The sequence below is a fragment of the Trichoderma evansii genome (genome assembly GCF_050947405.1).
Source record: "Trichoderma evansii strain SZMC 28006 chromosome Unknown GGI43scaffold_48, whole genome shotgun sequence".
Lineage (NCBI taxonomy): Eukaryota > Fungi > Ascomycota > Sordariomycetes > Hypocreales > Hypocreaceae > Trichoderma > Trichoderma evansii.
This window is the reverse complement of record NW_028145158.1, coordinates 13,847-27,272: the sequence shown is the minus strand read 5'-3', so window position 1 is coordinate 27,272 and position 13,426 is coordinate 13,847. Positions and strand designations below refer to the sequence as shown.

At 49.3% G+C, this 13,426-nt stretch overlaps 5 protein-coding genes across 5 annotated transcripts; 3 read left to right on the top strand and 2 right to left on the bottom strand.

Moving 5' to 3' along the window:
• Positions 1-363: 363 nt before the first annotated feature.
• GGI43DRAFT_419296 (Zn(II)2Cys6 transcription factor) lies at positions 364-3,675 on the bottom strand. The gene is made up of 9 exons (XM_083207654.1): positions 3,198-3,675; positions 3,087-3,136; positions 2,837-3,028; positions 2,233-2,774; positions 2,036-2,160; positions 1,834-1,982; positions 1,569-1,780; positions 1,336-1,513; positions 364-1,274 (listed from the first exon to the last, which is right to left on the bottom strand). Exons 1-9 carry the CDS (start codon positions 3,425-3,427, stop codon positions 739-741), a joined length of 2,214 nt encoding a protein of 737 aa, XP_083055055.1. The 5' UTR covers positions 3,428-3,675; the 3' UTR covers positions 364-738.
• Positions 3,676-4,409: 734 nt separating this feature from the next.
• GGI43DRAFT_419279 (HpcH/HpaI aldolase/citrate lyase family protein) lies at positions 4,410-6,140 on the top strand. Its single transcript, XM_083207653.1, has 3 exons — positions 4,410-4,689; positions 4,748-4,980; positions 5,035-6,140. Exons 1-3 carry the CDS (start codon positions 4,647-4,649, stop codon positions 5,767-5,769), a joined length of 1,011 nt encoding a protein of 336 aa, XP_083055054.1. The 5' UTR covers positions 4,410-4,646; the 3' UTR covers positions 5,770-6,140.
• A 663-nt stretch (positions 6,141-6,803) lies between these two features.
• On the top strand, positions 6,804-7,524 carry GGI43DRAFT_432489 (electron transfer flavoprotein subunit alpha/FixB family protein; the record flags this gene model as incomplete). Its single annotated transcript, XM_083209587.1, has 3 exons — positions 6,804-6,864; positions 6,930-7,069; positions 7,132-7,524. The coding sequence occupies 3 exons, from the start codon at positions 6,804-6,806 to the stop codon at positions 7,522-7,524; spliced, it is 594 nt and encodes a 197-aa protein (XP_083055053.1).
• A 645-nt stretch (positions 7,525-8,169) lies between these two features.
• GGI43DRAFT_432488 (electron transfer flavoprotein subunit beta/FixA family protein) lies at positions 8,170-9,127 on the top strand (the record flags this gene model as incomplete). Its single annotated transcript, XM_083209586.1, has 4 exons — positions 8,170-8,223; positions 8,300-8,673; positions 8,724-8,944; positions 9,021-9,127. The coding sequence occupies 4 exons, from the start codon at positions 8,170-8,172 to the stop codon at positions 9,125-9,127; spliced, it is 756 nt and encodes a 251-aa protein (XP_083055052.1).
• Positions 9,128-9,296: 169 nt separating this feature from the next.
• Positions 9,297-12,766, bottom strand: GGI43DRAFT_432486 (thiamine diphosphate-binding protein; the record flags this gene model as incomplete). Its single annotated transcript, XM_083209585.1, has 6 exons — positions 9,297-9,811; positions 9,944-10,063; positions 10,097-10,127; positions 10,161-10,187; positions 10,221-12,356; positions 12,749-12,766. 6 exons carry the CDS (start codon positions 12,764-12,766, stop codon positions 9,297-9,299), a joined length of 2,847 nt encoding a protein of 948 aa, XP_083055051.1.
• Positions 12,767-13,426: the final 660 nt, after the last annotated feature.

Here is a 13,426-nt window from a genome sequence, read left to right as displayed (position 1 = left end):
TGAGTAAAACTAATAGAATTGGTTACTAGTAACTAAAAACTAAATTCTTTTTTAGTAATATTACGACCCGATCCTTATGGTCGCAACAATGGGCCTACAGGGTAAGGCTCATCGGATTAATGAAGGACCGATGGCCCAATCAGGATGGGCTCGATGAGGTCGACTTACGAGCCACGCGAGCTCATAGACTTACACGCTCGACCAGCTCGTCTCACGAGCCTGACGAGCCGTAAGAATCACGAAAGCTCAACTGGATATATAAGTTCGGTCTTCACTCATTTAGATAACTTAGATAGCCAGTTGTTAACACACTAATCACAATACAATTGAAGTGCAACTCACTAAGTCTATTGACCTCAGTGGTGAACGATTATTGTTTATTATTATCATTGCCCATAAATCCCCTAACCTATCCGCTAACATAAACCTTAGACCTAGGTTTGTCCCTTGGGAATCCCTCTGTGTTACTAACCCTTCTAGGAATCTAGTGACCAGGTCGTCACAAGTAATGAAATGAAAAACGAAAAAAAAAAACTAACTAATTTTATAACCCTCATTATAATATAGTCTTACGGCAATTAAAACGCCGCGCTATCTCGGCGAAATTAATTCACTCTATTACTTTCAGAAATTTAAGCGCCTTATCAATTACCTCTATAGTTATTAAGCTATTTGAAGTTAGAGGTAAGTGAATAAATTTGGCAGAAGCCCGGATCCGGTGCTTCACCATAAAATCAATTACCTTATCCAACCGCTTGATTGGTTTTCAAATGTCTCCCAGTCCAGTAGGTCCACACCTGTAAGCGACAGTGACGGGTTGTGATACATCCAGTACAAATCTTCTTCTCCTTCAAGCACAATGTCCGCAAGGTCCGATACACTAGTGGTTAAAGCATCCTGGCCCACCGTGCCGCTTTCTAGGATGGGCATCTCTCCAGAGGTATCTTGGGCCTGCGTCCCCCCGGCTACGTCGGACTGGCGCCTTGTAGCCTGGGTCGCTCTTTCGAAAGAGAAGGGCTGCATGAGCACCACGGGCTGGATCTCTTCCATATTTGGTGTTTCCATCGGCAAGGCCAGATGGGCACACATCTGGTCAATCTCGACCAGCCGCTTCGCAGCTGCCCTGTTTCCAAGGTTGGCGAGGTACTTTAGCAGGCTTCGCGCGCTGTCGATGCCGTCGTAAGCCTGGCCCCTGGCCGAGTTGACCGCGACGGCGAGGACGAAGATGAAGCCGGCAGAGAAAATGCAATCTAGATCGAGAAACGCATGCTTTGCTATATTGGTCATTGTGTTGGTTATTGAATAACAAGCATGGCGATCCAAGAGGGTGCGTACGAATGATACCCTGCTTTCGCAGTCCCTGGAGTATGACGAGGCTTTTCCGAGCTGCCTCAACACAGATATCTGCTAGCCGGCGCAGGGTGGGGCTCATCGTCTGATACGAATCGTTATGGTCACTGCCGCTACTACGAGCCATGTAGAGGAGGATTGGCCGAACGGCATATATGACAGTCTATAGCAGTCAGCGGGTAAAACTTCTTCTTGTCTGACGCTTGATCGAATAGTACCTGGTAGACTGTAAGGTAGAGAGACGCGCTTGTCCTTGCCGATGAGAGTTGTGAACTAGTTAGAAGCGTCTCTCTGAGAAGCAGCTCGGAAGGATGTATGCCACCAGCAATCTCTGGAGGCATTGTGCTCTCGACTTGGTGTAGTGAATGCAATATATTCTGTACGTCCTTGATAAAAGATGCCTCTGCATCATTGTTTCGGGAGTAGATAGCTGCGAGCTCAAGTTTACTATCGTGACAGAAATGAGAAGATCGGGCTACTTACTTGCTGTGATCTGCCCTGTGATCCGAGCTAGCTTGACATTCACTGCAATGGCAATGGCGGCAGGGTAACCGGCATAGTCGGAAGGCTGCTCAGCAGTGATGACTGCGTCAGAAATTGCCACAGGAAACCCCACAGCCGCTGCAAGCCTCCTGATAACTCATCAGATGCGGTTGGTACTTCACAGCTCCATGTAAGGGCTTACCTTTCTTGCATATACACTGACCACCACAATCGATTCTGGTGGACAAGCTCTGAGCGGCGAAGCCGACGACTCGCAAGAGATCTGTGAAGACCGTGGCTCATGGAGAGCCGAAGAGCCATACTTGCCTTTCGCGTGAATTAGTTGGCGCCGGATAAGCAGCCTAGGAAAGCAGCAACAATAGACCGATGTTCACTCACATATAAGTAAGCGGTGTCCTTCTGGTCAGAGACCTGGAGATAGAGGGCGCATAGTCCCATGAGCTCAATGCCTAAAACTTGGTGATCTCGAAGGCCACCGAGGTTTGGAAGTCTCTTGGTAGCTTCATCAAAGAATTCCTGGCCGGGTATTTTCAAAGTGTCATCCCACCGCGCCTGTAGAAGCCTCGCGATGGCAAATACCAAAAGGCATTCGGCGATCCACAACTCTGGCACCCCGCTGTTCCTGGATGGTCCGTCATAGAGCGCTGACAGATTGTCCGAGAATGTTCGCACGTCAAAAAGCTGCTGGGAGATTCCTACATTCAGAACGACTATGTCTAGCATGGTATACGCGTCTTCTTCCGTAGGCCAGTGTTTAATCATCTCGAACCCTTGTTGCGGCACGGAAACAGCTGGAGATGCCGCGTTTTGCGAGGTTCGTAATGCTGGATCCAAGTTTGGCTGTGAACGTGCGATCAGAAGAGTCCTTAGCTCGGAGCTGAAAGTGTCGCTAGATGATAGTGACGTCCCGGGTGCAAGCGCTGTAATGTGTTAGAAATAGAAACCTGGTAAGTTGGAGCTTGCCAAGGCCAGATGGTCACACATCTTGGTGTTGTACGTTGGGCGTCAGGGCCAAGCGCACCAGTAGGAGCATCTTCAGGCCGCATGGCCGCTTGAGGTCGTATGCTGGTGGTGTTCACTCCTTCGATGACGCTCGCAGATGGTGTCGACGTCATGGAGATGTCAGGAGACGACCTTTCCTGCTCATCTACTCGACTCCGAGAGCCGCCTTGCGCTGCGTTATCAATTCAGTCGACTGGCCAATGGGCAAAAGTAGATGGAATAAAACACACCAACTCCGCTCTCATAACGGGCAACCTTCTGTTCCAATTCTCGGACGTGCCTTGTCGAGTCAGCAAGACGCCTGATCCTGCCCTGTTAGGGTCGGACAAGAGAGCGCTTACGAGACGGAATACAGCCTGCGTTTGGAGGTTGTCGCAAATTCACATTCCAGCCCGCGCTTCGAGCAATAACTACATGGCCAATTGCCCGAGCACTTGACCTTCTTGTCGCGGCACACGTGACATGCCGTAGAGGTACGGTTCGACCGGCTGTCGGGATGTCTTGGGCGCAGGAGTTCCTGCATTGGTGTTCCACTGGGCGTGCATGCAGTCACCACGGAATCCCCTTCCATTCAATGTTCCTACTCAATCCACTTGCATCGTGGCTCCGGATCCGAATTGATACAACGCACCGACGTCCAACAATCACGGCCTTACGGAGGTTGAGTTCAGGATCCTTCTGGCAGTGGCGTTGTGGGGTTTGAGTTGTGTGAGGTTTTGTTTTTTCTTCAACCCCGCTTCCACAGGATGGGGGAATAGCCGCCTCCAAGCTGGCACGGGTTGGGGCTGTTGCCATTACCAGGCATCCTACCACAGTACACTCACTATGGGGAATGTACAGCGCTGTACAAGTCTCTTGTAGCGCTAACTTTATGCTTACCCTAAATGCAATATTTCCCTAAAAATATTAATAACTTAATAAAAAAATATATAAAATAAATAAAAAGTATATTATTTAAAAACAAAATTTTAATGTTTTCTTCTTATATTATATTATATTATATTATATTATATTATATTATATTTTACCACATTTTGTAATATAATATAATTTTAAATTTTTATGTTAAAAATTTTTAGGTATTTTATTCTATACTTAATTTCACTGCTACAGGAAGGTTTGCTATTTATATTTACTACTAAATGTACAGATCGCAATATTCCTCTTGCTATGACATTTGTACAAGATAAGGAGCCCTGAGAAGCCATTCTTCTCTTTCCTCTATACGCCTTCTGCAACATATTCCACTATATTCCAGGATAGAGAACTATAGTAGCGGTGGCGCACGTTGACGCCGTCAACGATGTGGATTAGGTGGGGTGCATTATCATTGTAGTAGTAAGATAGTAATAAGCTGGTTAGTTTGAAGATGGATAGATCTGACAGAGTAAAGCACCTTGTGGGCGGCTTTCGAAAGCTCCACGTCAACCCTTACTTCCTGCAGTTGGATCACGGCTTGGCGCCGCAGCACTTCGCCTTTTTGCATTCATAAATCTAAAAAGTTAGAAATAAGCGCGTAGAGAGAGTCTTTTGAGTGTGTTCGGGTGACCCACCCTACATTCATTGCTACAAAGCTTAGACTGTCCGAGGTTACACTCGAGTCTAGACACGGCAGCCCGAAGTCGAAAATTCCAACGCTTATAGCCGACTTGGTCCACAAAGCCCCTACCAGCCAGCCTCTTAAGCTTGGGTTAATCACATTCAAGTACAATAGTAAAAGTCAATAGTCAAAGCCAATTACGTCTATGGTGATCTACTATTGATCAGTTCAAGGCACTTTACGTCCAACAATGTCACGCCTATCTCCGTTCCTCCGGCGGGCCTTGCTCTATGGTACCGCTCTAGCCCGGCAAATTGTGAAGTAAAAGTTTGTTGACTGCGGTCTCTATAGTCCCTGGCTCTTCTCAGAAGATGCTCGCAAAGTCCTCCCGCTTAGCGGTTGATTCTGTCATTTATGATCTGGAAGACTCTGTGACGGCCGATTTGAAGGATTCAGCGAGAGCTTTAGTCGCCAACCATGTTGCTGGCGGGTCCATGGCGCCATCGGAGCGTGGGCCGCGTGAAATTGCCGTGCGCATCAATGCTATAGAAACCGGCCTCGCTCTCCATGATCTCACACACCTAGTTAGTGAAGCTGTTTCGTCGCAGCCTGCTTCTCACTGACTCGGACGTGACTAGATAAAAACGGCTGGAACTAATCTCGACACCCTTGTCATACCCAAGGTGCAAAGTGCTTCAGATATACACTTTGTTGCGGATGTTATACGCCAGGTTGCCCCAGAGCGATCCATATCGCCATCTGCCACATCATCGGGACCTGTCTCCCAGACCCAGGATACCCAAAATTCGAGGCCCATCCACCTGATTGGGCTCATCGAATCTGCTCGCGGGCTTGTAAATTTGCACGAGATCTGCCGGGTCGGTCGCTCCCTTGGCCTTGTAGGCCTCGCGTTCGCTGCGGAAGATTTTGTTTCGGACCTGGGACTTTTGAAGCTACCTGACCGAAGAGAAGTGCTATTAGCAAGATCAGCCATTGTAACGGCGTGTCGAGCACACGAGATTCCGTCGGTCATCGATATGGTGTCCGTTGGGGTCCGAGATGAAACCAGTGACTTTGCTCTAGAAGAGGAGAGCACCGAGGGTCGCAGCCTCGGCTTCAACGGAAAGCAGGCAATCCATCCCTCACAGGTTCAAGTCATCCAGAGGGCTTTTGCGCCGTCTGAGAATGAGATCAGTTGGGCTGCACAGGTCTTTATCGGTGATATAGAAGCTCGGGAACAGGGAAGAGGCGCCTGGACCCTCAATGGAAAGATGGTCGACGCCCCAGTTGTTAAAGCTGCCACAACATTGCTCGAGAAAGCACGAGGGTGTGGTATCAACCTTGACGCTCCTCTTTCTAAATGGAAGAAATAGGGCTGAAGCCATTTGTTTTTAATATGAGTGTCAAAATATATTAATATCAGGGACTAAGCTTACGGTTAATGCTCCAAGTGGCTAATGTAATCTAAATATGGAAGGCGTGCTCGACGATCGACTGCATCTCAGAGTGAATCTACTCTAGCAAACGTAGGAAACATGCGATGGGTCTAATGCATAGTCCTACTGGCTACCAACAACGTCAAAATGTACCTTGTCTTTGCATTTGTCTTGTGAACTTGGGGATTCAGTGAGATGCCTCACTAACGGGGACCTGAAGATCGCTGGGGCATTTCCGCAAGCTACAGTTCCGTCTGTTCACCATTCGCTTGGACTAATGGCAATGGCCGGTTGGAGTTTGCCATGACCGAGATCTTTTACCTCCATCATGGCAATTCAATGGCCCTGTAATGCACAGTGAGCGGCGAATTGCGGTTTACGTATCTATCTATGTATCTGTTTAGGCTATGTACTCGGGAACCAAGGCAATGTGCAAATTACCGAGAGCCAATAATATACCCCGCCTTGGAACTAAGAGACTCCTTTTTATTTCCTGCCTTGTTCCTAGCTAGCTCTATAGGGTGGGTTTGAATGACTGTCGCATCAATTGAAGTCATTTGCAGGTAGCTAATCTATTTATTGCGCTTTGACTGAAGCCCAGTATCATCATTAAATAATCTCGAAATAATGCGAGTCTTCACCCACACTGCACCTCGGGTTATCCCTGGAACTCGAAGGGTAGTTCTCCTTCCACCGCAGTACAGAATCAGACTAGCTTCTACGCTGGCTATACTCGAATCAAGGGATGGGAAACTTGAACCGGATGCACGGAATGTGGTGACTGCAGCTGCTCGCCTTGGTGGTTCTGTGACGGGCCTCTTAATTGGGACATCTTCGACAGAATTTTGCCTTGAGGCAAGGAAAATTGGCGGACTAGGAGGGCTTCTGAGCGCTTGGGCGCTTAAGCGGCTCAAGGGAATGATGCTGTAAGTATTTTCCAGCTCCTTTCATTAAAAAGTATTCGTAACATCATGCTTACAAACAATGGCCACCAGCCAGTCTCCGATGTGATTTCTATTGACCCGGAAGATGGTTTGTATGCCCAGAATCTGTACCTCTCCTAGCGAAACAATAATCTTACATATTCGGGGAAAAAGTGTTTGTTCGTCCCATGTACGCGGGAAACGCAATCATGACGGTACAGTCGTCCGACCCCGTTAAAGTTCTGACTGTTCGCGCAACGGCGTTCCCTGCTGCTGAACCTGCAGAGCATGAATGTACCGTCGAATACATCGATGTAGAAAAAAAACAGAACGTTTTGGTCGGTACTGAATGGGTTGGCGAGGAGTTAATCAAAAGCCATCGTCCCGACTTGGCCACTGCATCCCGGGTGGTATCTGGCGGAAGAGTTTCAAATCTAAGGAGGACTTCGAAAAGCTGCTGGTCCCTCTTGCCGACTCTCTGAATGCTGCTATCGGCGCATCTCGAGCAGCTGTCGACAGTGGCTATGCTGATAACAGTATGCAGGTTGGCCAGACGGGACAAGTAGTCGCCCCGCAACTCTACATGGCCATTGGCATCTCTGGGGCAATCCAGCATCTTGCGGGAATGAAGGATAGTAAGGCTATCGCTGTTATCAATACGGATCCTGATGCACCCATACTTCAGGTGGCAGATGTTGGATTGATCGGCGATCTGTTTGAGGCTGTCCCAGAGCTCACCCAACACCTTGAATACCAGGGAGGCCTATGAAATGTCCTGGAACGTACGGTATGGACAACCCTTTGAGGCAGAGAAGATTTCACAATTTTTTCACCAAAATCCCAATATTATTTGTACTTGCATAATTACGCCGGTGGCACTGTAGTAGTCAATCTTAGCTACAACGTCCCTGAAGCACTTTGTGACACTGAAGTGGGACCTAGGTGTCCTTTTTGAATGAAGATCTGAAATTTCGAAGAAAAGGAATACTTAATTAGAACTTGGCCTCTTTTATTTCCGCATCGATGGTGTTGTGGCATAAGAATTCATCATGTGGGTTGATGGGCAGCTAACCCCTAGTGAAATGTGGAGTGTGCCCAGCAGGAACTCTTCGGATCTGCGAACCGAACGACGTTCTAGTGAGAGATAGTCCGCTGTATGGACGGCGTCGCCGAATACTTACATGAGTGGAGAGCCAGTACCGTGTTAGTCCTTGTTCGGCTAAGCCCCTGCCCAAGTCGGCTTCTCATGTATGAGAATGGGTACCTTCAACGGGATATGCATGCCGACTACATGCAGCGTCTGATTCTTAAACGTTAACGAGACGTCCCGGCTCGTTACAAACAGACCTTATTTCAGGCAGCCCGGAGAGGCAGTGCAATAATATCCGCAGAGCACAAGAGGCTATAGCGGAAAATGTCAAACGCACTACGAATATTAGTGCCCGTGAAACGGGTTATTGACTACGCCGTAAGTAATATGAATCCCAAGTCAATGGATTTCGCGACCAGGGAGCTGATACTCAGGCTAATTTTGAGAGAATCAGGTCAACGTGCGTGTCCGTAAGGATTTAAAGGGCATCGAGAAGGCCGGCGTCAAGCATTCTATGAATCCGTTCGACGAGCTAAGCATTGAGGAAGCGGTTAGGTTGCGTGAGCGAAAGGCTGCCATTCAAGAAATCGTCGCCGTTTCTGCAGGCCCAGCCAAATGTCAAGAGGCACTTCGGACAGCGATGGCTATGGGCGCCGACAGAGCCATCCACATCGAGTTGTCCGAGGAGCAAGCCGAGGCCATGGAGCCGCTCGTCCTGGCAAAGCTGCTAAAGGCAATTGCCGAGAAGGAAAAATCTAACCTCGTGCTCTTGGGAAAGCAGGCGATTGACAACGACTTTGGCCAGACTGGCCCCCTACTCGCTGGCCTGTTAGGCTGGCCGCAGGCAACTCAAACCAGCAAAATTGAGCTTGGGGAAGGGGGGGGGGGGGGGTTTGTGTGACGCGGGAGGTTGATGGCGGGTCTCAGACAGTCAAGGCACATATTCCCATGGTCATCGCCACTGACTTGCGCCTGAATGAGCCAAGATATGCTACACTGCCGAGCATCATGAAGGCGAAGAAAAAGAAGATGGAGCAGACAACGCTAAAAGACCTAGGCGTAGAATATACTAAACGCTTATCGATTCTCAAAATAGAAGGTAAGTGAAGCCCTCCATATGGTCAAAGTTCCCTAAATATTGGGATATCATATTGTTGACCATTTCCAATCTACAGAGCCGCCGAAAAGGAAAGAGGGGCACCGTGTTGCTACAGTTTCTGAGCTGATGGAGAAATTGCGGGAAGCTGGAGCATTGGGAGATCGGCCTCAATCATCTTCCTGACCAGATTGCCGTAGTCATCGGCTGTGCGCAACATCACGCAAGACGAAATTGGTGCTTGTAGTATAATAAAACGGTCGACAAGTGGTAGCAGTACCAGCTCAAAAGCTTTAACAGAGAATGATTTAATGAATGAATTTTTTGCTATGAATTAAAAAGCGCCTGTCTATTCCTAGACGTTAAAGGCATCGTGTACCAACTGCTTCTCTTCTGCATAGTGAACCGTCTTAATCCCTGTCGCAGTACTGGCGCTCGATCCGCGACCAGCGTACAGCAAGCGACGAGCAGCATGGTGCTCTGTCTGGCGTAAGATCACGTCCAGCCGGTCACGTACGTGGTGCCAGGGTCCACCATTGTAATGCTCTTCCTGAGCCCATACGAAAGTCTTTGCATTGGGGTAGACGTCGAGATTTGCCTTGACCTCTGCCCATGGAAACGGATGTAGCTCTTCAATCCGCGTAATGGCGACGTCCCTGATCCCCTCCACCTCTCTGTGCTTTTGCAAGGCCGCGTACACTTGGCCGGTACATAAGACGACGCGGCTGATGGCCTCGGGCTTGTCAATCGTTCGGCCGTGCTCAGGGTCGGTGATGACGGGCTGGAACGTGGAAGAACCGGTGAAATCGGCAATATCAGAGCGTGTGAGGGGATGTTGAAGAAGGGATTTGGAGAAGAAAATTACCAATGCTACGACACAAAGTTAGCAGCAGCGTCTAACCTCTGCAATAAATGAATGAACGAGGCGAAATAGATCAATGGGCAAATATATCCTTATGTAAGGGGGGATGGAGCCTGGCATTTGAAGACGGGAGTACGTGCGTTTTCTGTATCCTCTACGCAGCTGTCGGCGCAGCAGATGAAAGTAATTTGCTGGTGTCGTCATATATGCCACCTCTATGTTAGCATCCTGGTGTGCGCGTTCTAGCTCTTCTGGCCATGCTCTGCCGTCTTCTGAGCAGAGCATCAGAAAACGCTCGATGCGGGCTGAAGAGTGCTCTGCACCCTGGCCGTCATATCCGTGGGGCAGTGACAATACGATTCCAGAACGGTCAAGCCACTTCGACTCGCCGGCGGCGATAAAATTGTCGATTATGACCTGTGCATTGTTGGCAAAGTCACCGAACTGAGCCTCCCAAATCACGAGCCGTTGCGGGTCTGCGAGCGTCACGCCGTACTCGAACCCAAGAGCTCCAAACTCGCTGAGCGGAGAATTCTCTACCTCGAATAGAGCCTGTTTATCCGAGAGATAGTTTAGGGGTGTCCAAGACGCTCCGGTCGTTTGATCGTGGAGCATGGCATGTCTTTGTGAGAAGGTCCCCCGCTGGACGTCTTGACCAGTAAGGCGTACAGGATGATTTTCGAGGCAGAGTGTTCCAAAGGCAAGGGCTTCTGCAGTCGACCAGTCCACAGAACCATCTTGGAAAGCTTTCTTGCGTCCTTCCAGAATACGCTCCAGGTTGTTATGCAGTTGGAATCCATCAGGTACACTGAGCGCCATCTCTGCGACTGGCTCAAGGACTGCTCTTTCTACCGCCGTTGTGGGTGCTTGCAGCACTTGTTCCGCTAGGACCCGAGGTGACTGCATGCTTTGCCATGAGCTGGTAAATTGTTTTCGCTCCGAAACATAGTCTTTACTCGATTCGTAAATGTCGCTGAGGCGAGCCCACACGAATTCCTGCTGTTTTTCGACCTCTTGGCGACTAAAAGTACCCTCTTCCACGAGTTTCTGTATGTACTTTTCCAGTGTCGGAGTCTGGGTCATGACCTTTTGGTACATCAACGGTTGTGTAAAGCTGGGCTGGTCGAACTCGTTGTGGCCTAATTTACGATAGCATATAATGTCCACAACGCAATCCGAATAGAAGGCGGCCCGCCAGTCTGCCGCCAGTTGGCAGAGAAACACCACGCTCTCTACATCGTCAGCATTGACGTGGAATATGGGAGCGTCGACGACCTTAGCAATGTCGGAAGTATATGGCGTCGATTGCGAGAAATGCACGTCCGTGGTGAAACCGACCTGGTTATTTACCACGAGCCGCACTGTGCCGCCTACATCATACGAGGGCAGCCTCGACAGGCCCAAAGTTTCGTAAACAACGCCTTGGCCAGCGATGGCAGCGTCGCCGTGCAGAGTTAGGCACATGATTTTGGTTTTTTCGACGTCGTCCTCTAAGTGCTGTGTAGCAAACGCTTTTCCCGTCGCCACGGGATCGACGGCCTCCAGGTGGGATGGATTCGCTAACAAGGACAACTCGACTCGACGCCCCTCGGGTGTGATTCGGTAGCCATCATGACCAAGATGATATTTAACGTCGCCCGCCATGTTTCGCATCATGTCGAATCGGACACGGCCGGCGAACTCGGCGAATATGGCCTCTGGCGCCTTCCCGTATATCGTACCAAGAATTGTAAGCCGGCCACGATGACAACTGCCAATGATCATGTTCTCAATACCATGAATATCTGCACTTCGATCAATGAGGGACGTCACTGCAGGCACCAGGACCTCAGAGCCGTCCAGCCCAAATCGCTTCTCGTTGGGAAACTTGGCGGCCAGAAACTTTTCAAAAGAAGCCCCCCAGATAAGGCCATCAAGGATTCTCAACTTTTGCTCGCGCGAAAATCTGACTGGCTGGGGGATCTCGAGCCTATCGCGCAGCCAGTCACACTTTATACGGTCTGGGACGTGGAGGTATTCGACACCATAGCTGCTGCAGTATGTATCTTCACATGCAGTGATGATTTCCCGCAGCGTCATCGAATTGCGAGAGTCGGTGACATATCTGGGTAGTATTCTAGGGCCGAGCTTTACATGGCGATCAAGATCCGCTTCGGTAAAGCCGTAGTGGGATGGCTCGAGCTCAACAGCCCGTCTATCGGTCGTGCGGTTAGGTCGAACGTTTTCCGCGTTGAGTCGAATGCCTAAAGGATCCGTCTTTGCATGGTAGTGCCCTCGCGACTGGTACGCCCGCACGAGCTGCTGAACTTTCAGATGCAGCAATAGCTCGGCTGCCTGTTCGCCCTCGATGCCGGGAATGACCAAGGACTCTCGAGAGGAGATCAAAGTGGGTGGAGGCTGAAAAGCTAGTGATGCCGGCCTGGATCGATCCTCTAAAATTTGGAAGTATGTTCTCCAAGAGACATGGACTGAGTCGGGGCTTTCCTTCCACGACGAATAGATTCCATCAATGTAATTGGCCGCACCACCTTGCAAGAAAAAGTCCGCATGTTCCTATCAAGTTGATGTTAGATGCCTGGCCTTGACCCATAACCTCTTTCTCAACCACAAAACTGGCTTACCGGTACATGGATCTCAGGTTTGACGATTGCTAATTTTTGGGCTGTATGATGGTTTTGTGCCTATGCCACGCGTGAAATTGCAGTTGCCGTTGCTGTGTGAGTTGTCTTAACCATCAGTTTGCCCTTCCACGCCCGCGTCGATAAAGACGGATAGCATGATTTATGGGCGAAAAAGTTGGGGATGAACTTTGAAAAATTTCTGCTCTGAGCCGCCATCGCGGTGCGTGAAGCCAAGAAAGTAGAGAACTGTCCTCAGCCAGGGTACAGCTGTGGTCCTTGCTCTAAGAATGAAGCTGATCAGCTGTCCAGTAAGTCATTGATAACCTCATGACAGCGCGTCATGAATTTGTAAAGGCAAATTCTGGAACAACTGAACCGTGGCTTGAGCCAGGCAAGCTGGCGCGCAGAAAGAAGACTATAGACTAAGACGAGCCTTTGCAACAAAGGCGCTCGGAGAAGCTGAGATTGAAAGCGACGCTATACTCAAGTTTGGCTCGCAAAGCTAGGCGATCTTGATCCCTTCTATGCCCGAAGAAAACCTGGGCTTGTGCATGACGGGTCAAGTTCCCGAAGAGCACCAATTGATGTCTTGCTACATTGAGAAAGTGGCTGATGCGGGGTCCGCTGTAACATTAGGTGCTCGACCACGGAAATTGAAGCCGAATCGCCAGAAAGGGAATTTAGATCCCAAACTTGGATCCACAGCATACCCACACTGTGGCCCTCCGTCTGGTGGGTGGTAATGACGCACGGACCCTCTACGGCCAAGAGAACCAAGTTGGCAAACATCTACGCAGTAACTTGGACACGCAAGAAATTTTATGAAGCAGCCAGGGCATACACACTACTTGGTGCTGTTCTCTCTTATGTTTCTCTTGGTCATCTGCTGATTGATTATTTTTGCCACTCTGGAGGCATAGCTGAACGAGAAAAAGCAAAGGTGCATTGTTTGTTTGTTTGTTTGTTTGAATATTAACGACCATAAATATCTAGTCAAGATCC

What these genes read in the sequence shown, in the direction of transcription:
- GGI43DRAFT_419296 (XM_083207654.1), bottom strand. Translation starts at nt 3,427, where the DNA reads ATGGAAGGGGATTCCGTGGTGACTGCATGCACGCCCAGTGGAACACCA. An exon ending in CGCAGGCTGTATTCCGTCTC is followed by an intron (nt 3,137 to 3,197) that starts GTAAGCGCTCTC and finishes TGACTCGACAAG; the next exon opens with GCACGTCCGAGAATTGGAAC. An exon ending in TCAGTGTATATGCAAGAAAG is followed by an intron (nt 1,983 to 2,035) that starts GTAAGCCCTTAC and finishes ATGAGTTATCAG; the next exon opens with GAGGCTTGCAGCGGCTGTGG.
- GGI43DRAFT_419279 (XM_083207653.1), top strand. Translation starts at nt 4,647, where the DNA reads ATGTCACGCCTATCTCCGTTCCTCCGGCGGGCCTTGCTCTATG. An exon ending in CCGGCGGGCCTTGCTCTATG is followed by an intron (nt 4,690 to 4,747) that starts GTACCGCTCTAG and finishes CGGTCTCTATAG; the next exon opens with TCCCTGGCTCTTCTCAGAAG. An exon ending in TCCATGATCTCACACACCTA is followed by an intron (nt 4,981 to 5,034) that starts GTTAGTGAAGCT and finishes GGACGTGACTAG; the next exon opens with ATAAAAACGGCTGGAACTAA.